Source organism: Ursus americanus, chromosome 12 (assembly GCF_024610735.1).
Source record: "Ursus americanus isolate L20-20 chromosome 12, mUrsAme1.1.p, whole genome shotgun sequence".
Lineage (NCBI taxonomy): Eukaryota > Metazoa > Chordata > Mammalia > Carnivora > Ursidae > Ursus > Ursus americanus.
Genome location: NC_142138.1, coordinates 70754035 through 70779217, shown reverse-complemented (window position 1 = coordinate 70779217; position 25183 = coordinate 70754035). Strand labels below are relative to the sequence as shown.

The 25183-nt window shown below is 47.2% G+C and overlaps 2 protein-coding genes across 7 annotated transcripts in view; both read right to left on the bottom strand.

Moving 5' to 3' along the window:
* Nucleotides 1-1314: 1314 nt before the first annotated feature.
* Nucleotides 1315-10687, bottom strand: PSMD4 (proteasome 26S subunit ubiquitin receptor, non-ATPase 4). Of its 4 annotated transcripts, none has more exons than XM_045790565.2 (10): nucleotides 10590-10687; nucleotides 5601-5774; nucleotides 4252-4366; nucleotides 3783-3869; nucleotides 3527-3595; nucleotides 3142-3357; nucleotides 2641-2749; nucleotides 2342-2473; nucleotides 2191-2258; nucleotides 1315-1603 (listed from the first exon to the last, which is right to left on the bottom strand). In XM_045790565.2, the coding sequence occupies exons 1-10, from the start codon at nucleotides 10613-10615 to the stop codon at nucleotides 1433-1435; spliced, it is 1167 nt and encodes a 388-aa protein (XP_045646521.1). In that variant the 5' UTR covers nucleotides 10616-10687; the 3' UTR covers nucleotides 1315-1432. The 4 variants fall into 4 exon arrangements, with proteins under 4 accessions (XP_045646521.1, XP_045646522.1, XP_087722405.1 ...); XM_045790566.2 differs by having other exon boundaries at nucleotides 5634-5774; XM_087866279.1 differs by having other exon boundaries at nucleotides 10595-10677.
* A 4188-nt stretch (nucleotides 10688-14875) lies between these two features.
* The window catches only part of PIP5K1A (phosphatidylinositol-4-phosphate 5-kinase type 1 alpha), a 37218-nt gene continuing 26910 nt past the window's right edge, over nucleotides 14876-25183 (bottom strand). For 2 of the 3 annotated variants that reach the window (XM_045790562.2, XM_045790563.2), the window contains 8 exons: nucleotides 23504-23709; nucleotides 22639-22722; nucleotides 21764-21812; nucleotides 21472-21556; nucleotides 20274-20420; nucleotides 19945-20074; nucleotides 16813-16861; nucleotides 14876-16533 (listed from right to left, as the gene is read on the bottom strand). In XM_045790562.2, the coding sequence (XP_045646518.1) occupies nucleotides 16531-16533; nucleotides 16813-16861; nucleotides 19945-20074; nucleotides 20274-20420; nucleotides 21472-21556; nucleotides 21764-21812; nucleotides 22639-22722; nucleotides 23504-23709 (753 nt within the window). In that variant the 3' untranslated portion in view covers nucleotides 14876-16530. The remainder of the gene's footprint in view (nucleotides 16534-16812; nucleotides 16862-19944; nucleotides 20075-20273; nucleotides 20421-21471; nucleotides 21557-21763; nucleotides 21813-22638; nucleotides 22723-23503; nucleotides 23710-25183) is intronic. The other variant, XM_045790564.2, reaches the window with a different exon arrangement.

The following is a 25183-nucleotide window of genomic DNA, read 5'->3' as shown; positions in this document are numbered from 1 at the left end:
TAGAGTGGTACACGTGTCTTTCTAAGCAAGTACTTTTGTGTTCTTTGGGTAAATACCCAGTAGTGGAATTACTGATTTGTATGGTATTTGTTTTTAATTTGACGAAACTCCAATCTGTTTTCCACAATGGTACCAATTTACATTCCCACCCAGAGTGCATGAGGGTTCCCTTTCCTTCGTTACCCTTGTCCTTGTCGATACTCGTTATTTCGTGTATTTCTGGTACTGGCCCTTCTGACCGGTATGGGTGATTTGCACTTTGATTTGCATTTCCCTGATGATTGGTGTTGAGCATCTTTTCGTGTGTTGGCCATTTCCATGTTTTCTTTGGAAAAATGTCTATCAGGTCGTCTGCCCATTGTTTAGGCAATTGTTGTTGTTATTGTTGGGTTGCAGAAGTTCTTTATATATTTTGGAGATTAACCCCTCACCGGATATATCATTTGCAAGTATCTTCTCCCATTTAGGAAATTGCTGTGGGATTATGTGAATTTTGCTCTCTCTTCTAGACCCTGTAAGACAACCCTCCTCTAAATGTGGGTTCGCACGTCTGCATTCAGAGATACACCGTGCTTACCTCGCGGCTTCATAGACCCCACCTCGTGACAGTCAGGCTTCAAGGATCCCTGATCTTCAGTGTTTTGATTGCTGCCTATTTTCACATCTTGTGCCACTTGCCCAACCAGCCTCTGAGCTACTCAACCCTCCCAAGTGCCTCGGTCCATCAGCACATACTTGTTCCTGTTGGCTGGACACACCTGCATCTCTCCCATTGGCTGATGTCTCACCCTGTCACAGGCCTCCCAGAGGCTGTGAGGGTTTAGTCCTTTCTGTTTCCACAGGGTCTTGTTCATGCCCCCTCGGGCACCTACCAGACATGTGTCAGCACTCATTTCCAGGCCGGCCCTGTGTTGCGCTCGAGTCCCCGAAGGCCAGTACTATGTATATATGTATTTACAGTAACCCCTACACCCTACGGAGGGCTCGAACTCGTGAGCCCGAGATCAAGAGTCACACGCTCTTCTGACTGAGCCAGCCAGGCACCTTAAGGCGAGTACTGTTTTCTACTCACCCCTGTGGCCCCAGAGCCTACCCCAAACTGACTCTCAGCAAAGCTCCTCTTCCTGAGACAGGGAAACAGCCCCAGGGCAAGTGTCAGGAGAGACTGGCATGGAGCAGGGAGGGAGGGAGCAGGCGTCAGAATTGAGAGGCCAGGTGCTGGAGACACAGAGGACTCAATAGGGAACACTCCCCTTGTGCCAGGCACTCCTCCCCTCTGTCACACTTAGAGCTACCACTATTGGAAGCAAAAGAGAAACAAAAGTTGCCAAGCTTTATTTAGGTTGTACTGGTTACAGATAACGTATCTAACCCTTTTTCCCGCCCACGCTATGCAGCCCCCTGAGCGGGCTCAGCCACCCTGCCCCCAGTCTCATTTCTTGTCCTCCTCCTTCTTGTCCTTCTTGCCATCCTTGTTGGCCTGCGAGGCCAGGGATCCCATGGCATTTCGAATAGCTTCATTGTTGGGATCCACGCCTGGCAGGTTCTCCAGGACGCTCTGAAGGAACTCGGGGTCCTGCATCACGTCATAATCATCCTCCTCCTGAAAAAGGGCAGTGTCGGCTCGGGCAGGGGCTGGGCCACCTGGGGAAAGCGCTGCTGCCTGAGCCCCTCTCTGCACCTGACTGTCTGGGGCTGGGGCCACCTCCGGCCAAGGGTAGAAAGGACAATTCGGGAACAGACCCAGTGCCTACGTATGGTAGGAACTCACACACGAGTGACCAAACAGAGAAACCGGAACTTTGCTTCCTGAGCACACAGGATAAAACCAGACGTCATCATGTTCAGATTTCATGCTATCAGACACCCACCCACTCCTTTTTCTTTGCCTTAGACCCTCTCTCACCCTCCCGGGAAAACAAGAGCCTATACACCTGTTCAGACAGCTCCCACCAAGAAGGAAGGAAAACGGCCAAACGTCAGACACTTATCCAACTCGGAATGTGTTCATTCTGTTGCCTCAGCAGGGTTTACAAATACGAAATGTAGATCGAGGTGTTTCTTTCCCTCTGCTCGTCAAGAAGCTCATCTATGAAACCCTGAAGAATGGTTCCAGGCCTAGAGGGCTACGGACATGACTGCCAGGGGACTTAAACGTGGTGGGGGTGGGGAGTCATCGCTGGCCCTCACCTTGGCGGGCTCAGATGTGTCCATGGCGGAACTGGCATCAATGTCAGCTGATTCTGCCTGGCCAAACTCTGAGGAAAAGAGGTCAGTTTGTTTAGCTCCACTTCCCTATCCAACCTCTGCCTGGGCACCGCTTCCCAGGCCCTGGGCTCACCTGCACCCTGCAGGGACATCTGCATGGCGTAGGCGATCTGCTCCTCCTCGGTCATACTGCTTAGGTCAGGGAGCCCAGTGCGGCCAAACTCCTGCTGGCTGATGGTCATCTTCAGCAGGGCGTCGTCTGAGTCTGGAAAAAGGAGGAGAGCGGCACAGGAGAACAAGTGCCTGCTCCACACAGGCCCACCCGCAAACTGCCCCCCCCCAGCTCCTCTACTCCCATGCTGCCAGGCCTCCCCACCGCTACTCCAGCGTCTCCACCCTGCTCCACAGGGTACGCTCGGCCCCGTCCCTCACCTTCAGCCCCAGCTGTAGCAATCCCCGCCTCGGCCGCAGAGGCTGCAGCTGCCCGCCGGGCCTCCTCCTCCTGCCGCTGCCGCTGCTCTTCCATAGAAACACGGAGGGCCTGGCAAAGGGCAGGGCAAGGTCAGATATTCCGCCCTCCTTCCTCACAGGCACTTGGGGAAGTCAGCTGAGCGGTGGGAAGGGAACGCAAAGGGCAGCTTCTGGTTTATGCACATGGGGAAGAACGTGGGGAGGTGAGAGGTGATACAGGGAAAAAGGACGGACTTGGGAGAAACCTGGGGTGTACTGAGGAGACGTGAACAAGGGAATTGGACATTGGCGCCCCTAGAGATCACACAGGATTAAGGGGAGAAGGGACCAAAAGGGAGTCTGGGAAAATGAGTGAGGGTGTTCAGGACAGTTCAGGCCTAGAGACACTGTGGTATGTGGGTCCTCAGTATAAGAGGACAAAGGAGGACCCTTGGGCTCCACCTGAGGCCGACGTTTGCTCACCAGGGCCAGCTCGGGATCGGCACTCGGGTCCACTCCAAATTCAAAGTCACTGGCACCAAGCCCCAGCATGGCACCACCTTCACCAGCCAGAATCGGAGAACTGATGAGGGCGTCGGCCAAGCTGGGCCCAGGGGGCACGGTCACCAGATGAGAACCGGTTCCATCTTTGCCATTCAATGTGTTTACGAAGGCTGTCAGCTTTTCCGTGTTCACCTCCTGGGGGAGGGAAGAACACAGGACGCTCTCCTCACCGCCTTGCTCCCCCTCCTCTGCCATTTCAGCTCCATCCGTCACCACCCTCTCACAGTGCAGGCGTTCCTCTGGGTAAGGACTGTTCTGTTTATAACCAAGTTGAGTCCATGCCCCCCAACCCGTCCTTACTCACCTCTTCCCCAAAATTGATAATGTCAACATTTACTTTTTCCTTCTTGAGACGTTTAGCCAGTTTCACCAGCTAGGGAGAGGGAAGAGAAATGAGGAAATCTGTTCCAGACCATGAGGGGAAATGACACACCTCACAAGCGCATACGGAAATCGGTTAACCTCCTCAAGGCCCCCCCAGCAGAAACACTGAATTCTCCATATCCGCCTTTCCCCAAGAGTCCCCATTCCCGCATTCCCCGGCCGTCACCTGGACTCACATCCTTCTCGTTGTCCTCCACGGGGCTTCCCACAAAGGCAATGATGCGCATCTTGTGATTCTTGCCCTGTCGGTGCTTCAGAGCCAGCTTGTAAAGCGAGAGCAAATTCTCACAGGCAGCCAGAGCAATCACTTAGCTCGCTCCTGGCACCCTGCTTCTTTTCTTATGGTTTCTATGTTCAAGTCCACCGTCATGTTCGCGTAAGGTCTAACCCCTCCTCCACCCTTCCCTCCCTGCTGTGCCTCTGTGTGGACAAGGAAGAGGGGCTAAGACTTAATTCCAGGGGTCTTTTCCTTCACCACCATCACCAGTCGTGGAATCCATCCCACCATATCCTCTACTCCTTTCCCTGGGTCACCTCTCTTCCCCCGCTCTGGTTCTAGCTCCACATTCCAGGAAGAAACGAATGACGCTGGGGGCAGCAGCGCAGAGCAAGGGGGAGCAATCACAGGGACCCAGAGGGACTCACGTGGGCCACGCGGATGCCGGTGCAGAAGGTGATCTTGCCCTTGGGCTGGACGGTGTGGAGCTTGGAAAGGATGCGGCCGGTGTCAGGGGTGAGTGTGGTCAGCACCTCACAGTCACTGGGATGGAGGGAAAGGGTTTCTGTGATCTCAGGTCAGGACAAGTGCCTCCAAACCTGTGTTTGACTCATCTTTTTTTCCCTTTTTTTTAAAGGAAGCTCTACGCCCAACATGGGGCTTGAACACACAAACCTGAGATCAAGAGTCACATGCTCTACCGACTAAGTCAGCCAGGTGCCCTGACTCACCTTTTCTTTAAAGACCTCGATAGTAACCGTAATCTCTACTTTTCTTAATCAGACATCCAGTGTTTAGAGGGTAGGTCTTAAAAGTTCTCATTACAAGGAAAGAAAAATTTGTGACTATGTGAGAAACGGGCATTAACTAAACTCAGCGCGGTGATCACTTCACAATATATACATATATCAAATCGTTATGTTCTGTACCTTAAACTTATGCCATGTTATGTATCAATTGTATCTCAATAAAATGGGGAAAAACATCTAGTATTTGGTAGATATGAGCACAGGAAATAAGCGGTTGATTTTGCAAGAAACCTGCCCTCTTCCTCCCCATGTTTCCCTTGAGTCCTTCTCATGTTATCCTGCTCCCAGGCCCCAAGAATCTCCCGCCGCAGTTGGATGCTGGTGACTATGTCTCCTCGCTGCTCCACTTCCAGACCCACTTGCCAGCTAGCAACATAAATACTGGGATGGGAGGTTACTCATTTGCGGGTTATCAGTTCTTAAAACAAATCACTTTTGGGGTAAGAGGATGTGTGATACAGGCCCTGGGCACTCTTGCCTAAAATGACTTTTCACTGACTAAAACATATTGTGAAATTGCACCCCAGATTTAGTTTCATAGCTGTATTAAATTCAGATTAATGTTAAACTCAAGTTGCAGGGCGCTCGGGTGGCTCAGTTAGTTAAGCATCAGACTCCTGATTTTGGCTCACATCACGATCTCCAGGTCCTGAGATCGAGCCCCACATCAGGCTCCTTGCTCAGCAGGGAGTCCACTGGAGCTTCTCTCCCCCTCCCGCTGCCCCTCCCGACCCACCCTGTGCTCATGCTCTCTCTTTCTCAAATATGTGAATAAGTCTTTAAGATACATACATACATACATAAATACATAAATAAATAAATAAACTCAAGTTGCTATTTATACTTCTTCTGAATAGTGAAGAAGGTAGTCTAGGAAGGTTGATGGGCAAATGCAACTTCATGGGACCTACAGAAGGAGAGCAACCTGGATACCACAGTGGGTTAGATATGGGAAAACACCCACCCACCTAGCAAGCCCCTTCCTCCTCTGCCCCATGTACTTGGCCAGTGTGATGAGGCCCACGTTGTTCTCAGGGTTGCTGCGGGTCTTAGAGTGACAAACTATGTTGACAGCATCTTGTTGAGCCTGCAGCCGGGTAGGTAAGAAGTCCCCATTCCGCATATACTCACTGTTGTCCACACTGTCAGATTAAAAGAAAGAGAGAGGACGTATTGTAAGATCTGAGACATCCTCTCTAGTTCCAGGGACCCCTACCCTCCTTCAACACTTCTTTGAGGGACTTTGTCATGCACAGCAGCGGCTGTCAGTTTCTGTGAAACACAGAACCACCTACAACTTAAAACACACACACACACAGACTTCCAAGCCTTACACCAGACTTACTGACTCAAAATGATCAAAGGAGGGGCGCCCGGGGGGCTCAGTCGGTAGGACAGCCAACTCTTTATTTTGGCTCAGGTCATGATCTCAGGGTTGTAAGATCAAGCCTCATATCGGGCTCCACGCTAGGTGTGGAGACTACGTAAGATTCTCCTTCTCCCTCTGCCCCACGCCTCCCTTTCTTTAAAAAAAAAAAAAAAAAAAAGACCAAAGGAGGAAACACATTTTAAATCTCCATTCCACAAATGATTCTGATAAGCACCAAACACTGCAATCTGTTCCAGTACCACAATCACCTTCTTATAAGCTGCAGTTAAACACATTAGGCACTGTCACGGGAGAATATTCTAAGTTTGCCTTCAAGATAGAAGTATTCCTGGGGCGCCTGGGTGGCTCAGCCAGTTAAGTGTCTGCCTTCGGCTCAGGTCATGACCCCTGGGTTCTGGGATCGAACCCCGCACTGGGCTCCCTGCTCAGCGGGGAGCCTGCTGCTCCCCCTGCTTATGCTCTGTCAAATAAATAAACATCTTTAAGAATCCATTAAAAAAAAAAGTATTCCAAAGGTAGAAAATACTTATAAAATAATACGTGCTCAGCAGCACTGAGCGCAGGAAAGTGCAATGCAATTGTCTGGTTAAATGTTTAACAGCTTTGGCAGCTGGACCAAACTGCAAAAATGAGGTTCCATGGATGGGGTCTCACTTCTTTTATGCTTGCATTTTCCCAATCTAAGAAATCCAGATAATATGAAATACAAGCTCTGGCTTCCCAGAGACCATAAGAAGGCAAGAAAGTGACGCAGTTATACAAGATGCGAACAGGATTCCTGACTTGACCCACTTCATTTCCACTGGCTAACAAAATATGGGCTGGGGGCGCCTGGGCGGCTCCGTCAGTTAAGCGCACATCTTCGGCTCAGGTCATGATCCTGGAGGCCCCGGGATCCAGCCCTGAATCCGGGCTCCCTGCTCAGTGGGGAGTCTGCTTCTCCCTCTGCTCCTTCCTCCGCTCAAGCTCATCTCTGACAAATAAATACATAAAATCTTTAAAAAAATATGGGTGGGGGCAATCTTTTTCTTTAATATCCTTTGACTGGCAATAAATCTAAGCCAAAAACGATGAAGAAAGGCAATTAAGAAACTACTGAAAGAAACAGAAAAGGGAGTAAACGGCAGTGTTCAGGTTCAGATTTAAATCCCCAATCTGTTATTTATTAATACTATGATCCTAAGAAAGTTACTTAATTTCTCTAGGGTCTAGTTACTTCATCTGTGAAGTGGGTTTTACTGTATGGAGGAGAAGGTAGGCTTACAGGATTGCTATGATGATGGAATGCATAGAAGTACTTAGCACAGCGCCTAACAATAAGCAGGAAACACAGACTAGTTCTCATAGGGGAAACTCCATCTACGTAGTGAGGTCAAGGGCTGACTCTACTCACCACGCATTATATTCCTTTTTCCCTGATACACTGTTCCTGATGATTCTCCCAGCAGAGAAGCAACAGCCTCTCTAGCTTCAAATACAGCAGTGAGTCCAAATATAAAAAACAATGGAGGCTTTGAGGACTGCCCGGCTGGAACAGCTCCTACGTATAAGGGCTGTGGGCAAGAGCAGCAGGTGGAGGAGGGCTGGAAGAAAGGCTGCGAGCACCAGCAACGTGAGAGGCAGGGAGAACAGACACTGGAGAATGTGGAAGCGGGGCTCACATTTTGTCATCCATCAGAACGCTGGGAGGGTGATGGTAGTACGGGGGTACTAAAAACACAGATGCCTTAACAAACTAGGCACACATCCCTAAAAAACGCACTGTTTAGTTTCTCCAGTCTTGAACTTTATATGAATTGAATAATATACCTATTTCTTGACTACTTTTGCTCAACAGTATATAATTTTTCCCAACAAAAATCCATCTCAAAACAAGGGCTTATGATATCATCCAGCTATTCCATAAAGTCTTCATTTAAAAAAGAATACAGGGGCGCCTGCGTGGCTCAGTCGTTAGGCGTCTGCCTTCGGCTCAGGGAATGATCCCAGGGTCCTGGGATCGAGCCCCGCATCAGGCTCCTTGCTCAGCGGGAAGCCTGCTTCTTCCTCTCCCACTCCCCCTGCTTGTGTTCCCTCTTCTTGCTGTGTCTCTGTCAAATAAATAAAAATCTTAAAAAAAGAAAAAAAGAATAAAGACGCCTGGACTTCCCTGGCTGGGAGTCTGCCTCTGCAAAGGGAAGGCGGAGTCAAATAAACTCCACAGAATTTTCATGCACAGCAGAGCATGAGGCTCTACAGAAAAAAGGAGCAGCTCTCATCATTGTCCTGTGACTGGGCTGCGACGACTGGACACCAACAGGTCTCTCTGGGGCTAATCTTTCCTCCCATCAAGCCAGGCCAGTATTCTTTTTCTTTCTTTCTTTCTTTCTTTCTTTCTTTCTTTCTTTCTTTCTTTCTTTCTCTCTTTCTCTCTTTCTTTCTCTCTTTCTTTCTTTTCCTTCCTTCCTTCCTTCCTTCCTCCTTCCTTCCTTTCTTTCTCTTTCTCTCTTTCTTTTCCTTCCTTCCTCCCTCCCTCCCTCCCTCCCTCCCTCCCTTCTTTCTCCTTTCTTTCTTTCTTTCTTTCTTTCTTTCTTTCTTTCTTTTCTTTCTTTCTTTCTTTCTTTCTTTCTTTCTTTCTTTCTTTCTCTTTAACCTGGGGCTTGAACTCAGAACTTTTTATTTTATTTTATTTTATTTTATTTTATTTTATTTTATTTTATTTTATTTTATTTGACAGAGAGAGAGACAGCCAGCGAAAGAGGGAACACAAGCAGGTGGAGTGGGAGAGAAAGAAGCAGGGTCCCAGCGGAGCAGGGAGCCCAATGTGGGGCTCGAGCCCAGGACCCTGGGATCACGCCCTGAGCCGAAGGCAGACGCTTAACACTGAGCCACCCAGGCACCCCTGAACTCAGTACTCTTGAGATCAAGACCTAAGCTGAGATGAAGAGCCAGACACCTAACGCACTGAGCCACCGAGGTGCCCCCAGGCCAATATTTTTAAACCGTATTTTGTATACAGCTCTGCCTCCACCATGCTCAGAACTCTTTCAGGAGTCCCCTATTGAAAGGTACCAGAGTTCAACCTCCTGAGCTTGACATTTGTGGTTTTCTACCTTTCAAAAAGAAAGAAAGAAACTACCGTAAATCAACCTTAAAATCAAGTCATGATAACCTATACCCTAATCCTTAACCACACCTTAGGCATTTACATTTCAACAGCTTTGTTTCTGCCCCTACCCCTACCTGTCAGGGTCTCTCAGCATTTGTCAAAGTTCCTTCAAGGCCCCTCTTAAACTCCCTCTTGAGGACTCCTCAGGTACACTGCAACTAACAGGTGTTAGTTGGACAGAGCGCCGTCACAAGCATTTCACCTAACTGGAGTGTAGGGCAAGGGGACATTATGACTATTCCCAGAGAGAGATTTACTACATTCTCAAGAACATGCAGCTGGTAAGTAAGTAGCAGAACACAGAGGAGTTTGGATTCCAAATCCTGTCCTTTTTCTACTCTAACACGCTCTGTCCCAGAAGTTGCGAGATTTAGCACATAAACATATAGGACTCCCAGTTAAATCTGAAGTACAGATAATTAACAAATAACTTTTTAGGATAAATATGTCCTACGCAATATTTAGGACAGACTTATAGGCATTTTTATGTTAAAAACTGCTGTTTATATGAATTCAAATTTAGCTGGGCATCCTATATTTTATCTGGCAAAGTTATCCTTCCCCCCCCCCACCTCCCCAAAAGAAACTCTTAGGTGGCTGTTCCATCCAACGGCGATTTGTTTGTGCACTATTCCATAGTATATTCTACTCTCATAGTTCGAAGAAACTGAAAACCTTGCAAAAGCTTGTGTCCTCTGCTTCTAATCCAACTCATAATAAGATACTCAGCCCAAGTCTGAGACTGAAGAGGAGGGCCAGCTCACCAGAGAAGAGCTTTAATGTCAGAGAGCCTAGGGTTTAAATCTTGGCTCCCCCACTTAACTACCCGTGTGACTTTGGGTAAGTCATCTAAAACTGCTGAGACTCGGTATCCTCATCTGTAAAACCGACGAATATTTACCTAGAAGTGGTGTGAGGTTTAAGTGAGGAAACGTACATTAATGCCTGACACATAGAAGCAATTTATAAATAGTACCTTTGAAGATGATACAGGGAAAGGTAATGGATACAGAGATGAAAGACTGGGGCGGGAAAAGGATTTACAATCTCTCTTGCTAAGATCCACTATTTTGAGAAGAGGAGAGGAGGGCTGATGAGTCTGAGAAGCAGACTCTGGCTACAGACAGCAGATCTGGGACTGGTCTAAGGGAGACGACGCTAAAATTTTAAGAGCAAAGAAGCGAGGATCGGCCAGTCAATGACAATCCGAGGGCTGAGGGATACTGGGGTACTCCCGGCCCGTCCTCCTCTCCCGGGCCCTGGGATGACTCAGGGAGTCGATGGGGCTCCTTCCTTCCCGGCCCAGGGCCGCATCTCACCGATCGGTGCCCCACCCCCATCCCAGGCCCACCCGGCCTCCGCGCAACACGCGCCCCCCACGCAGTCCGGCCCCCCACGGGTCCCGAGGTAGCTCCTCACCAAACCATAGTGCTTTCCAACACCATCTTGCCACCTTCCTCCCTCCCCGACCGGTTCTTCTAGACGGCTTAACAACAACTCCTCCCATTGGCCCAGCGCTCACCACCAATCACAGGCCTCGCTCAGCCAGTTGCTTCCGCTTCCGCTTCCGCTTCCGTCCGCGTTGCGCTCTGGGAATTGTAGGCGCCGCCAAAATAAAAGGGTATGTGGGGGACAGACGGAGGACTGAGGTGACACACAAAAAAAGGGTCCACCTCTACCTTCCCTGTTATCCGAGTTCTCTGGTTGAATTCCCTGCTGGAGGATCTAAAAGAATTGGTGGAGGACCCCTTGAAATTGCTGTGGATATGTTTGCTAGCATCGTCATTTTTAGAAGTTTGTGGGCTGGCTAACGACGTTTCAGCTCTATCACTGCCCCATAGCGCTTTGTGCACCTAACCACTAAGCCCGTGTCCTCCAGAATTGAATATATATCTCTCTCTTCCATTTAATTAAGGGCAGGAAAGTTGTCTTAATCTTTATAATCCCTGAGCCCAGTACAGAGCCCCACACATGGTAAGAACCCAGAAAAGGTTTGATGACTCAATCCTTTTATAACCAATCTCCCAAAGAATGGGAGACAAACTAGTAAACCATTTGGTTTGTTAATCAAGAATAACATTCAGGGGCGCCTGGGTGGCTCAGTCGTTGAGCGTCTGCCTTTGGCTCAGGGCGTGATCCCGGCGTTAAGGGATCGAGCCCCGCATCGGGCTCCTCCGCTGGGAGCCTGCTTCTTCCTCTCCCACTCCCCCTGCTTGTGTTCTCTCTCTCACTGGCTGTCTCTCTCTGTCAGATAAATAAATAACATCTTAAAAAAAAAAAGAATAACATTCAAATATGTGTTGAATTGGGCGCCTGGGTGGATCAGTCCGTTAAGCACCTGCCTTCAGCTTGGGTCATGATCCCAGGGTCCTGGGATCCAGCCCCACATCGGGCTCCTTGCTGATCGGGGAGCCTGCTTCTCCCCTGCCTGCCATTCTCCCTACTTGTGCTTACTCTCTCCCTCTCTCTCTGTGTGTCAAATAATAAATAAAATATTTCAAAAAAATAAGTTTACAGATGATATTGACCTCTTTGTGTCCTTGAACAACTAAAGAGGAGCACCTGGCCGGCTCAGTCAGCAAAGCAGTCAACTCTTGATCTCCGGGTTGTGAGTTCAAGCCCCATGTTGGGTGTAGAGATTACTTAAAAATAAAATCTTTAAGGGCACCTGGGTGGCTCAGTCAGTTAAGTATCTGCCTTCGGCTCAGGTCATGATCCCAGTGTCCTAGGATCGAGTCCCCTTTCAGGCTCCCTGCTCAGCTGGGAGCCTGCTTCTCCCTCCATCCCCCCCCCCCGCCGGCTTGTGATCTCTCCGCTCCCCGCCCCTGTCTAGAGCTCTCTCTCTCTCTCAGATAAATAAAATCTTAAAAAATAAAATCTTCAAGAAAAAAAAAAAAAAAAGGAAGAAAGAGGGTCTCTTGGGTAGCTCGGTTAGTTAAGTGTCTGACTCTTGGTATCAGCCCAGGTTTTGATCTCAGGGTCCTCAGTCGGGCCCCACTTTGGACTCTGCACTGGGCATGGAGCCTACTTAAAAATAAAGAAAGAAAAGAGAAAAAACTAAAGAATACACAGTTTATTTATTTATTTAAAAAAAGTTCCTTTTTTAAAAAAAGATTTTATTTATTTGACAGGCAGTGAGAGAGGGAGCACAAGCAGGGGGAGAGGGAGAAGCAGGCTCCCCGCTGAGCAGGGAGACTGATTTGGGGCTTGATCCCAGCACCCTGGGACCATGACCTGAGCAGAGGGCGATGCTTAACCTGAGCCACCCAGGCATCCCCTGGAACATATGTTAAATGACAAGAAGGGATGAGACTCCACCTCTGGTGAATAACTTTCAGAATAGTTGAGATTGACATGCTTAAGAGAAAAACATTAAACCAGGATTTCCAGCTTTATTATCTTTTTTTAAAAAGATTTTTAAAAAATTTATTTGAGAGACAGCAAGAGCAAGCACGAGCAGGAAGGAGAGGGAGAAGGCTCAGCGAGCCCTACGTGGGGCTTGATCCTAGGACCTTGGGATAATGACCTGAGCCTGACACTTCACTGACTGAGCCACCCAGGACCCCCATATCCTTTTTTTTTTTTTTTAAGGTTTACTTATTTATTTGAGAGAGAGAGAGAGCGCGCGCACGCATGCGTGCGCAGGAGCAGGGGGAGGGGGAGAAGCCGACTCCTCGCTGAGCGGGGAGTCCCAAACGGAGCTCAATCCCAGGATCCCTAGATCATGACCTGAGCCGAAGTCAGATGCCTAAGCGAGGTACCCAGGTGCCCCTCCAGCTTTATTATCCTATGGCCTCATTCGGTTTCCTTGAGTTATCGCAGTTCTCCCCTAGCAGGCCCTACCTGCATTTGGATTGCAGGGTCCCGCTGTAGGAGCGGTTGCCGCTCACCACTAGAGGGACCCTCTGACTGTGAGAGGGCAGCTACTGCCCCCACTCGGCAGTTGCATGGATAGTTGAAGAGGGAGTGACCACAAAAGGGTGGCAGAAAGACCACTTACGCCTAAAACAGGTCCAGATTTGATTTCTATTAAGGAAAGAGTTTTTTCCTTATCCAGTCTAAAGGAGTGACTTAAACTCACATTCAAATGACAATCCCCAGTTCCTCCTTCAATTACTACTTGTTCTGTCAGTTTTATCATCACTTCTACTCTCCCACACCACCTCACACCTAAATCATAGTCTGACCTGCTTGTTCTATCTACTTTTACAGAACTTTGTCAACAGATTAGTCTGAATTATTTTTAAGATTTTATTTATTTATCAGAGAGAGAGCGCGAGAGAGCACAAGCAGGGGAGCAGCAGGCGGAGGGAGAAGCAGGCTCCCCACCGAGCAAGGAGCCCGATGCAGGACTCGATCCCACGACCCTGGGATCATGACCTGAGCTGAAGGCAGACACTTAACCAACTGAGTCACCCAGGCATCCGTAGTCTGAATAATTTTGATCATGTTCTACTTAGAGGCAAAAAAACATCCTACAGTTCCTCACTGCCTACAGTTTAAAATAAAAAATGCCTCAAGCCTAGGGGTGCCTGGGTGGCTCAGCCGGTTAAGCGTCTGCCTTTGGCTCGGGTCATGATCCCGGGGTCCTGGGATGGAGTCCCAGGTCAGGCTCCCTGCTCAGTGGGGAGCCTGCTTCTCCCTCTCCTTCTGCACACCCTCACCCTGCTCATGCTCTGTCAAATAAAATCTTAAAAAAAAAATTCCTCAGCCTAGCCATCAACGTTTCCCGTGTGGCCCCCACCTATACCTACTCCAGGATTCTCACTCAGATCTCCTTCACCATTGCTTCCACTGTGGGGTCTTCCTTCTTCTCCAAAATAGGACCCCTCTCATACCTCTAGGCTCTTGGGTTCATGTGCAACTTTCTCCAACACTTCTAGTCCACAGTAACCTCTCATTTTCTTCCACCTAATATATTCTGTACCACCCTCTCAGAGAACTGAAACCCTTAACTGTAATCCACCTAAAACATCGTTTTTGTGTACACACAAGTATGTGTGTGCTCCTCCTGTAAACTCTTGAAGCTCAATTACTTCTTTTGACCTCCAGCTACCCAGTGCATTGCTCACTAGCTCCTGCATAAATATTTGTAGAATGATCGTAACAAGATAAGGAATAGTACTGCGGAAAGAACAGTATTTAGTTAACTTGCTTCTCTCCAAACTTCCCCACACGCATGCCTTAGAACAAGCACCCCCTCTTTGGTCGTTTCCCATCACAGCAAAAAAGCCTAATTAATAACTAAGCTCAACCTCATAGAAGCGGAAAACAGAACTGAGGGAAGCAGCCAGTCTCTGGTCCTCGAAGTGACACCTTAGCATCAGGTCAGGGGAAGGAAAGAGGGAATCCAAAGGCCAAATGACCTCGAGCTTGCTTTGTCCCTCCTCCTTTCCCCCTAAACTTGAGGAAGACTTAGAGCTTTGGATTCCCAGATCGGTCAGTTAAAGTAGGCTGCCATTAGGCAACAGACCTACAGTAATTCCCTTCATATTCATTCACAGCTTTTCCTTGTCAAGTTGAAGTTGTTCAAGTGCAGAGGTGGCTGGAAGGTAGGGAACGAAGCCAGCACCAGCCTGCACCAGACTGAAGGCCACTGGCAAGGATGCAGCATTTGCTCAGGGCAACGTAAACAACACTGAGCCCGAGCTGGGGCAGGAAGGTGGAGCAGATGGTATGAAAAAGAATCCGCAAGAAACAAGAGGTCTAAATAACTGATGAAAGTTTAATACATTAAAACCAGGTATTTATCACTTTTATATTGCATTTGCCATTTCTGAACAATACAAAGTGGAGGCAAATAGTGACACTTCATAAAAATGCTGATTCCCCATTCCCTTCCCTAAGACCCAGCCTCCCTCAAATATTCCCTCCCACTCCCTACAGAACTCTGTCCTGAATAAAACACTTAAATACATCATAAATAGTAAATTATGAAAAAAAAATAGCAAGAATTGTTTCTTTCCTTCTTGTAAAAAAGAACATGGCAGCAAAGACAGGCAGCCAGAAACTGGCTGGGGGTGTCTAATATAGACAGTTACTTGAGGGATGGGCTAACCTACTATCAAGGTCGGGCGGGATGGGAGACGGGACAGTATTCAACGACCTGCCTGAGATGCCAGGCCCCCTCAGTCCCCAGACAGGAGGATCAGGTGGGGAGCCACAACTCTTGGAGATGGGGAACAGACGGATTACACAGCTCCCATTTCCGAGTTCTCTGCATGAGAAGAGACAGGGCATGTGGCACAGCAATGACCTCACCTAGGCAAGAATCTGCTGGCTCCCCATGAGTCTAAGCAAATATTCTCTAGCCTCATACAGACTGACTGTTAAACGGACACAGGTGTCCCCTCTCCACCTCAGCCCCTCGAACAGCAGAACACTGTCGGAAAAGGTGGGAAGAGCAAGGAAGAAACCTCCTTTTGAGAAGGATCCAAATTCATTTGATTAAGTCTTCATATTTAGAAAAACAAGCAGAATACATTTCAAATTGCAAAACAGTAATAATCGTGATGGCCTGGCAGTGAGTAGGGTCCGGCCTAGCAAGGGCTCTGATCTTCTGGTCCCATGACTGCCCTACTGTTTCAACAAAAGGGGTAAAGATTACCCCATGTCCCACTCTCTCCATTCCTTCAGCCTTAAGAAATTCATCAAGAGAGGAGGAGTTAAAGAGGAGCTGCTCCTGGCAAAGCAGTGCCATACTTCCATTTCTCAAACACCAGGGGGCTCTTCTGAGGGAACCCCACAAATAGGCATCTCTCCCAACACTTCTGCAGTTTTGATCTGAAACTGTCTGGCGTCAAATTGTGTGCTGTGTGCTAGTTTTTCTTTTCCTTTTTTTAAGGAAAAAGAAAAAGGAAGGTGGAAGTTGGCTTAACACCGTTACTCCCAAAAACCTTTACAAAGATTACAAGTCTTCTTCCAGAGAAAGCGTGAAGGTGGAGATAATGTGCCAGCCAGTCTGTCCTGAGGAAATTAAGAGTCCAGCTCCAGGTGAAAGGTAGATGAAGAGGAAGAAAACCACCAAGTCCAGCAACCCCACTTCCAGCAGGAAGAATGGGGGTTTGAAAACAATTCAATTGTGGAAGCCAAGGCTGGCCAGTTGAAAATCCGTGCCACCTAACTCAGAAGTGGAGAAGATGCTGCTGTCCTCAACTGTCCGAGGCACTGATGCCCATTCATAAGGAAGGGGAAGGAGAAGAGGTTCTTCTTCAGGAAGGAGACAGAGAGCTCCCCTAGCCTCCATTATACTCCTTTTGTGATGACCACAAAGAAAACTCAGCATTGCTGGGGCAAGGGCTGGCTCCTTGGGATCACCAAGCCGGTAGAATCTTGTTCCAGGTCTTCTGAGTTTTTTTGCTCACTGGAAACGGAAAGGGTGTAAGGTTAAGGATGTGAAGTATGAAATGAGGAGGCAGGAATGGAATTCAAGTTCATTTCAGCCTGACTGGCAGAGTTAAGTTTTCTTCTATTTCATCCTCCGCTTCCAAGTACAAGGTCTCAACAAAATTTAAAAAGGCAAGATGAAAGGGGCACCCATTCCCTCTAACCTTGCCAACTAACTCCCTGTTCCACTCCATCAGTGATACTCTTTATACCCTTCAAAGAAAGCATTCACCTCCCCCACGTCCCAGACACTCACATGGGTGAACTCTGACTCTGCAACTTCAGGCTTTTCCAAGAGGGCTGAACTAACAGGAGAAAAAAAATGGAGGCAGAGAGGAGAAGAATTAGAAGGAGAAAGGACGATCCTCTCAAGTCAAATTTCATACTGCTTCTCCATATTTCACTTCAGGATCAACTCAGGATTCAGAAAGAGGAGGCTAAGAAACTACCAGACTTAGAAGCAAGTTGTTTTAATTAACTATTTAGCTTCCTGAGTACTACAAAAATATTTCCTAATACCCTCCCCTTCTGTCCTCAATTCCCAGGTGTGGTAGGCACTCAGTGATCACTGCTGCCTGATATTTGTGCCATTGTGTAATTCTCTCCTCTTGAATGCAGCTGGATTTAGTGACTCTCTTCCAGAGGACAGAATATAGGCCAGGTGATGGAATATCAATTCTGAGATTAAGTTACAAAAAGACCCTACCTAGGTTCCTCTTGGGCTCGAGCTCTCTCACCAACTGTTTGCTCTGAGGGAGGCTAGTCGCCACATGGAGAGAGCATGTGACAAGGAACTGAGGGAGGACATTGGCCAACAGCCTGCAATGAACTGAACCTTGCCAACAACCATATAAGCGAGCTTGCCAGTTGATCCTCCCCTGGGGCGAGCCTCCAGATGAGACTACTTCCGTGACTAACAGCTTCACTGTAACCTCCTGAGAGACCCTGAGCCAGTGGCGCCCAGCTAAGTCACTCCTAGATATTGAAGCCACATAAAATCTGAGATAATAAATGTTTGTAGTTTTTAGCTGCCAAATTGGGGGTAATTTGTTACACAATAATATATATAACATAAATGTTTGTACCTGGAAGTGAAGTGCTACTGAACTAAAAATCTAAAAAGTGGAAGTGGCTTTGGAAGAGGGAAGTGGGCTTTAAGGACAGTTTTAGTCAAAGTTTAGAAGTGCCATGAATATACTGTAGAATTTTAGACTTGAATGAGGGAGTTGCCAGTATGGGCTCAAAGGAAAGTGAGAAAAATCTTACAGGAAAGTGAAAGAAAGGGGATCCCTGTAATGCAGTGGAACAAAGTTTTGCAACAACGTCATATGCAGGTATGTGAAAAGCAGAATGTGTCTAATGAATTGGGTGATCTACCTAAGGAGAATTCTAAACAAGTGCTAATGTTGCCACCTGGTTCCTTCTTAATGCTTATAGTAAAATGAGAAGAAAAAAATTAAGGGAAGGACCGTTAAATAAAAGGAGGGCTTGCCAGGACTTGATGGTTTTGAGAATTCTGAGTTCCTCCAGATACCAAACAATGCGAAAATTAAGAAACAGCTTGTGAGCAAGCACTGCCAGGAAAATGCGATCTAGAGACAAAGCCAAGGGTATGTATGACTGTAAAACATTTTTTTAAGACTTCAGAAAAATCAAAGTTGGTTCCTTAGAGTACTATTCAATCATACAAAAGGCCATTCAAAAAGATTAACATCTCCCAGATCCTCTCAACTTAACAGGATCTCTAAGAAGCAGAGGGCTTATGAAGAAGGTATCTATGGGTGTGGCTTTTGTCTAGGGGACTGAATACCAGTGAGACTCACGGGAGGCCCAGAAAATCTTTGAAGGCATTATAACAGCAGAAACATTCACAGCTTGGGACTGAAAGGGACAGACACAGTGCAAAACAAAGAAACCGCTGGACCCCAAAACTGTACTGGCAGGAAGCAGGCTGAGAAAACTATTCAGCTGCAAACAGATTCTAACTTTCATGAAAAAGGAAGACCCAGAAAGCAAAACCAAGAGTTCACAAGATAGAGTCAAGAGTCATGGAGAATTACTCCCAAGCCTTTCCCCTGTATTTCCCCTGATTAAAGAAACTCCAACAATTGCTGAATTTTGGACTAGCTATGAACCAGTGACTCCTCTGTGCCTCCCTCACTCCTCTTTTTGGACAGGCATGTGTTCACTGGTTATCTACTGACTGCCTCACCACTGTCTGCTGGGTGGGTAGGGAGAGAACAGCTGTCTCTTTAGTTTCACCAGTCCAAAGATTGAGAGCAACTGTATTCAAGGAACAATACCCGGGGAGCTCCTCCAAATCAAGACCTAATTCAGATGACAATATTCTGGAACTTAAGCCGCTGCTATAATGGAATGAGGCTTTTGAAGACCATGGGAACAAATGAATGCATTTCGCACAGGGAGGGATAGGAATCACTGGGGGCCAGGAGATGGGACTGTGATAGGTCACTTTTTAGGTGGCTCCCAATGAGTTCTGCTTCTTGGTATTCACACCTTTGTGTAATCCCTTCCTTGTGAGTGTGGGCTAGATTTAGTGACTAGAACGCAGTACAGGTAATAGGACGTCAATTCTGAGATTAGGTCACAAAAAGATTATGGCTTCCGTATAGGTACATGTACTCTCACTTGCTCGCTCTGAGGGAAGCCAGCTGTGATGTTCTGAGTTAGGACGTCCTAAGGAGAGGCTCATGTGGCAAAGAACCAAGGGAGGCCCCAGCTAACTGCAGGCAAGGAACTAAGGCCCTCTGTCCAGCAACCCACAAGGAATTGAATCCTGCCAATAAGCATATAAATGAGCTTAGAAGTGAAGCCTCTCTGTTGAACCTTAGGACGAGATGGGAGCCCGTGGCCAACACCTCATGAAAGACCTTGAGCCAGAGGACCCAGCTAAGCTGTACCCACAATCCTGACCCACAGAAGCTATGATATGTATTTGTTATTTTAATCCACTAAGTTTTGGGTTAATTTATTATGATGGAATAGATAATCAACACACCATGTAACAAAATTAAATCACTATCTTTAGAATGGATCCTTTTACAAGACTGTTCATTTTCTTCACTGCCCAGGAACATTTCCAGGCTTACAAAGTAAGCTGAGAATTCTCACCTAACTCACCAGGAGATAAAGGGTTAGTTGGGGCGTATTTTGACTATCAGAAAGTCTACACTCCCCCTAAAGATGCAGAGATGTTGACACACCTCCAAATCACTAAAGATGAGCTAAAGGAAAGTAAACCCAGAAAAATCTAGTAAAGAGCAAAGGACAAACAATGATCTCTTGAAAAAACAAAATTATGGAGGTTCCCAAGGACCTGAAGAGAGAGATGAAAAGATTACATGAAGAAAGGGGCCAAGGAACCAACCTTGTAGTTTGCATTTGCAAAGTCTCTCCAACTACAGGTGAGAAATAGGGGTCAGGAAGAGTCGAGACCTCACTGATTTTCTCCAAAGGTGGAGTCTGAGGTAAAACATCAGGACGACCGAAGTGGACGCCTGGAAAAAAGAAAAGGGAAGAAAATCAATAAATAAAAAGGAAGACAAAATGGGGTGGGGGAAATACAGGGGGGAAAATGTAGCAACTTGGCTTTTCCTGGATAGGAACGGGGAGTAGAGGTCCTAGGCAGATAAGATAGGGCTCAGAAGGAAGGGAGGGAGTGCCCAATCACATGGGAACCCCAGCCCTGGCGCTGACCTGGCTCCACTTCCGCCTTGGTTGTCACTTGTGCCTTGTGCTCCCCAGAGACCGATGTCTGGTAAGTAATGCAGGAGTTGCCGCTGGGGCCTGCTCGCCGAGAGAAAGATGAGCCAGACCGAAACTTTTTGGAAGGAGAGGGCTTCACTTCAAAAGGGAAAGAGAAAGCCTACTTAGCACCCACCTGAGAAACCGTCACCAAGATACAGATACAAATCGCTAGCATCCCCAACACAAACCCAAAGGTGCTCTGCAAAGCGGGAAGAAGGACTAATGTCAACAAAGACAGGCTCTATGAACTACTCTTCAGAGGAGAGGGCACACATCTCTGTTCACTTCACTCTGGAAAGCAGAAAACCTAGAGGAAAGCAGACACATACATATCTTGCCCCCGCTACACGCAACCTCCATGGCTTTGCTTCGACCTGATGAGATGTCCTCCATTCCGTCCCTCCCTTGTTCTTTAACAGCATCCCCCAGTTCAAGCTGACGAAGATGACCCTCTCACTCTGCATCCTTGTAGCACTTACGCACACAGCACTGTGATACTTTACACTTGCTTGTATGTCACTTTGAAAAGACTTTGAAGGGATTTTCCCATGCTTCTTAAGACTGTCTGGCATGCCTAAGTCCTCTCTGCTGCACTGAGATGACTGAGGCCTATGATGAGGAGACGGGAAGGAGTTGGAAATTTGCCAATGGCAGCAGCATTGGAAGGTTGGGAAAGAAAGATACTGGCACTTTCAAACCAAGAAAGCTGAGGGAAGAGAGTAAGAACAACTGCTACGCAGAAATCAGATCAACCCTTTGATCCTAGTCTGAGAGTTCCTTGGCACTGGGGATATGAAGAGAAAACAGAACACTGGTAATACCCTTGCCTATCTCTGTCTGTAAGTCTGGCTCCATCTCGGCCTATGGCATGGATCCTACTCCCACAATGACACTCTTCCCCCCAATCCCACCAATTTCCCAGAAATGCCCCTCACCTCAATGACACACGAAGGGAGAGCCAGGGGAAAAGCAGCAACTCGGAAACCACTGGGACAGACAGAGTGACTGACATAAAGACGGGCAGCAGCTCTCACGGGAGGTGGGTAGAGCAGAAGAGGCTTTGGCAGTTCCCTGACAGAGGTGTCTTGCCCACCCATCTCCTGGAGTAAGGGAGTCACTGGGGGGTCATCTGGTAGAAGCCACTTACGGGGTATCTTCTTGAACACGGTGTTGCACATGAAGCGCTGGAACCGTTCAGCATAGAAGCCTGGGCGATGCACCGATACGGTGTCCTGCAGAGCAGAAGAGATGGCTGCAGAGTTAGAGAGGGGGAGGCCAGCGAGAGGATCGCTATTTAGTCCAAGGCCCATTTTCCTCTAGGCTGAGACCCTAGCAGAAGGGTAGAACCCACAAATGAAATAAGAAAGAAAGAAGAAATTGAGGGGGCAAATCAGAACTGTAGGAGGCAGGAGGAGAGCCTCTAGCAAACGGCTACTCACCCCATCGTGTACCAGCGCTTTCCAAGAGTGCTCCAACTTCTTAACAAACCTGCCAAGAAAAATGTGGATCACATAGTCACAGAGTTTTTAAATGAATGACAGTTTTCTCTTTTATGAAGTAAAGCAGCTGGGAAAGCACTCCCTCTATCACACTGGCTTTCCAAAGAACAGACACAGTAGTGTTTGATCAGGACGGAGATCAAAGCTGCTTCTAGGGAAGTTAATTACCTCCCCCATGGAAAAAGGGTACTTAGTATGTCCCCGGCAAGTCAGAAACAAGGACACTTATTGCAAAAGGAGAAATGAAGGGACAGATGGGCACGCCTGGAAGAAGGGAATTAAAACTGTATGACAATACTCTGGAACAGTAAACCAAGGACTGCCCAGTCCCCGTCAGTAGCGGAAACCTGTTTACAGGGTGAAACTGGGATCTAACCTTTCCAGCTCCTCCTATCGCTTCACTGCCTTAGTTCCGCAGGTTAATAGTTAGCACAGGACGCAGTGATCCTCTTTTCTCCTCTGAGGAAAAGAGGAACACGTTTCCAGCTGCATCCCAATGTGGAGTAGGACTCATCTCACAGGTTTTTCACAAAGAGACAGACGGTGTATTCTACCCTGTTGCTTCTGAGGACTGACTCAGCTCTCCACAGAGGTGTATGTTACGTTTGGGAAGGTGGCAGGGTAACGAAGCCAGGGAGACAGGCAAAATCCAGGAAATAAACCCCCATCTGAAACCCAATGAGGTAAGCAGCTAGAATGCGCCTTCACTGTTCCTGTTTCAGGTAGAATTTAGTGACAAACTCCTCTAAAGGAAAAATGTGAATGGTTATCTGCAACCACTCTGGCCCCTCATTTGGAATCCATACGCTCCTCACCTGTAAGACTGGAGGATGTCGATGATCCCAATATAAAGCAGCAGCCTCTCCCCTTTACTATTGCGGGCAGGGATGCCACCCATACTGCTCCGGAAGACAAGAAGAAAACAGTAAGAAAATCTCTGGCCTAGCACATAAGGGCTTCTCCTAACCTCAAGTCAGATCAGGACAGGGAACTGAGACCTAAACATAACTGTCCCATCTTCCATAAACTGGGGAAGAGTGAAAACCTTCCTCCAACCCCAAGAGCCACTCTGGAATATGTATTATAACCTCTTTCTCTCCTAGTCTCACTCGCCTGATTCTCCGACCCCAAGTCCACCAGAGAGAATCTAAAGTCACCCCTACTCAGCAACGCTGGAAGTGCTCAGATAACTCTGAACTTCCTCAGTACTCTCGTAGTTTAATTCATGCCCACTAGGACTCTCTTCTTGAGAGTCACAGTACAGGACACCTTAAAAATGAAACCACTTCCAAGACATTTATGATGCTTCAGTAAATACACTTCCTTGATAGAACCAGGATGGTAAGAAAGACGCCTTCCATAAAGCTGCCTGTAGTAAATTAGCTTTGGTGAAGTTCTAATAGAATATGCAGACACGTGTCTAAGACTCTAAGTACATTCTTTCTGAAAGGTGTTTTAATCTTCAATAGCTCTCCTTCCCAGATGACTACAGATCCCCCACTTAAGCCCTCCTCCTTTCCTTTTACATCCTTAAGAAGGCTTGTTCTATAGTTCTGTAAGTGTTAAGACTGTCAACTGCTGAATCGGGGCTACTCTTACGCCAGGAGCTGCATTTTTTCCTCAAGAAAAAAAAAATGCCGAGTCTATGCTCTCCATCCTGGTGCCCCTGAGCCCACTCACTGGTCATCAGTCTCCATGGTGCCACCTCGCCGAGCCTCGCCCTGGATAGATTCCATAGCCGTGGAATAGAGAGCCTTTTGGGGGGCTGGTCTGCGAGTGTCAGCTGAGGATTGTGCTTCACTGCCTAAGGGCTCTCGTTGTGCATGATCTATGTTATGGATCGACATCAAGAGGCTATAGTCCATTATCTTGAAGCTCTGCAGCACCTAATGGAAGGAAAAAAAACAAACCATGTTCTGAGCCTTGGGAGATATGAAGACTTTTTTCAGGATCTCACAGCTTTCCTGACTCAATTATTTTTTTTATTTTTTAAGATTTTTTAAAAGATTTTATTTATTTGAGAGAGAGAGAGACAGTGATACAGAGAGAACATAGCGGGGGGGGGGGGGGGAGATCAGAAGGAGACGCCGACTCCCCGCTGAGCAAGGAGCCTGACATGGGACTCGATCCTGGGACTCTGAGATCATGGCCTGAACTGAAGGCAGACGCTTAACTGACTGAGCCACCCAGGCACCCTCATTTTTGTCTTAAGTTTATTTTATTTTATATATATATATATATTTAAGATTTTTAAAAAAAGATTTATTTGGGGGGGGCACACAAGGAGGGGGAGGGGCAGAGGGAGAGAAAAACTTTAGCCGACGCAGGGCTCATTCTCATGACTCTGAGATCACGACCCGAGCCAAAACCAAGAGTTGGATGTTCAAATGACTGCACCACCCAGGCGCCCCTAAAGATTTCATTTTCAAGTAATCTCTACACCCAATGTGGGGCTCAAACTCACAACCACAAGATCAAGAGTTGCACGTTCCCCCAACTAAGCCAGCCAGGTACCCCAAGATTCAAGTATTCTTGACCTCCAGGGTTAACTATAGGCTTATCCTTTGCTCCTCCTACTCCCTGGAGAAGAATATATATATTAACTTCCTCTAGTCACTCATTATTTCTATTCCCTCAGCTTTCTTCTATTTCGGTAAATATGTATTAGGCCACTGCCTAGCCCATAACATTCTCTGTTTGTTCTTTCCTTGTATCTCTTTGTGAAAAGAGCATTATATTCTCAAGGGAACGTGGAATACATATCTGTGCTATAAAGAATCCGCAAGGGAAGTGTGGTAAAAGTACATTTCATGATGCAGTATTATCTGTTGCAGGACTTTATATGACCAGCTTTGATTCAGTTCAGTATTTACTGAAGCCCTACCACCTGCAGGCATTGTGCCTGTTTATGGGGACACAAAGATACTCAAGAGTTTCTGTTCTCAACAATATTATAATTTAGAAAACAAATGTAAAAATAAATCCAATAAAGTCTAATACATGCAACAACAGAAGTGCTTACATGATTGATAGTACGGAGGAGATCAGGAAGTGATATGCAAATAAGTTTATGAAGAATAAATTAGAAAGTAAGTCCAAATAAATAAAGGAAGGACTATTTCAACGCCTGGAAGCATAAAACAAACAGCACAGTATGTGCAGGGAGGTATAATTTGGTACTGCTAAAATGGAAAATGCAAAGGCCAGATGTGGCAGATTCCAGAGGCTGATAGAGGCAAAACGACAGGCCTGATGTGTCATACTAAGGGGCCTGGATTCTTTTTTTTTTTTTTTTAAGATTTATTTATTTGACACACAGAGGGAGAGTGCACACACGCACGAGTGGGGTGGGAGTGAGGG

What these genes read in the sequence shown, in the direction of transcription:
- PSMD4 (XM_087866279.1), bottom strand. Translation starts at nt 10,677, where the DNA reads ATGGGAGGAGTTGTTGTTAAGCCGTCTAGAAGAACCGGTCGGGGAGGG. An exon ending in TGGAGGACAACGAGAAGGAT is followed by an intron (nt 3,596 to 3,782) that starts GTGAGTCCAGGT and finishes CCCTCTCCCTAG; the next exon opens with CTGGTGAAACTGGCTAAACG. An exon ending in TTATCAATTTTGGGGAAGAG is followed by an intron (nt 3,358 to 3,526) that starts GTGAGTAAGGAC and finishes TCCCTCCCCCAG; the next exon opens with GAGGTGAACACGGAAAAGCT.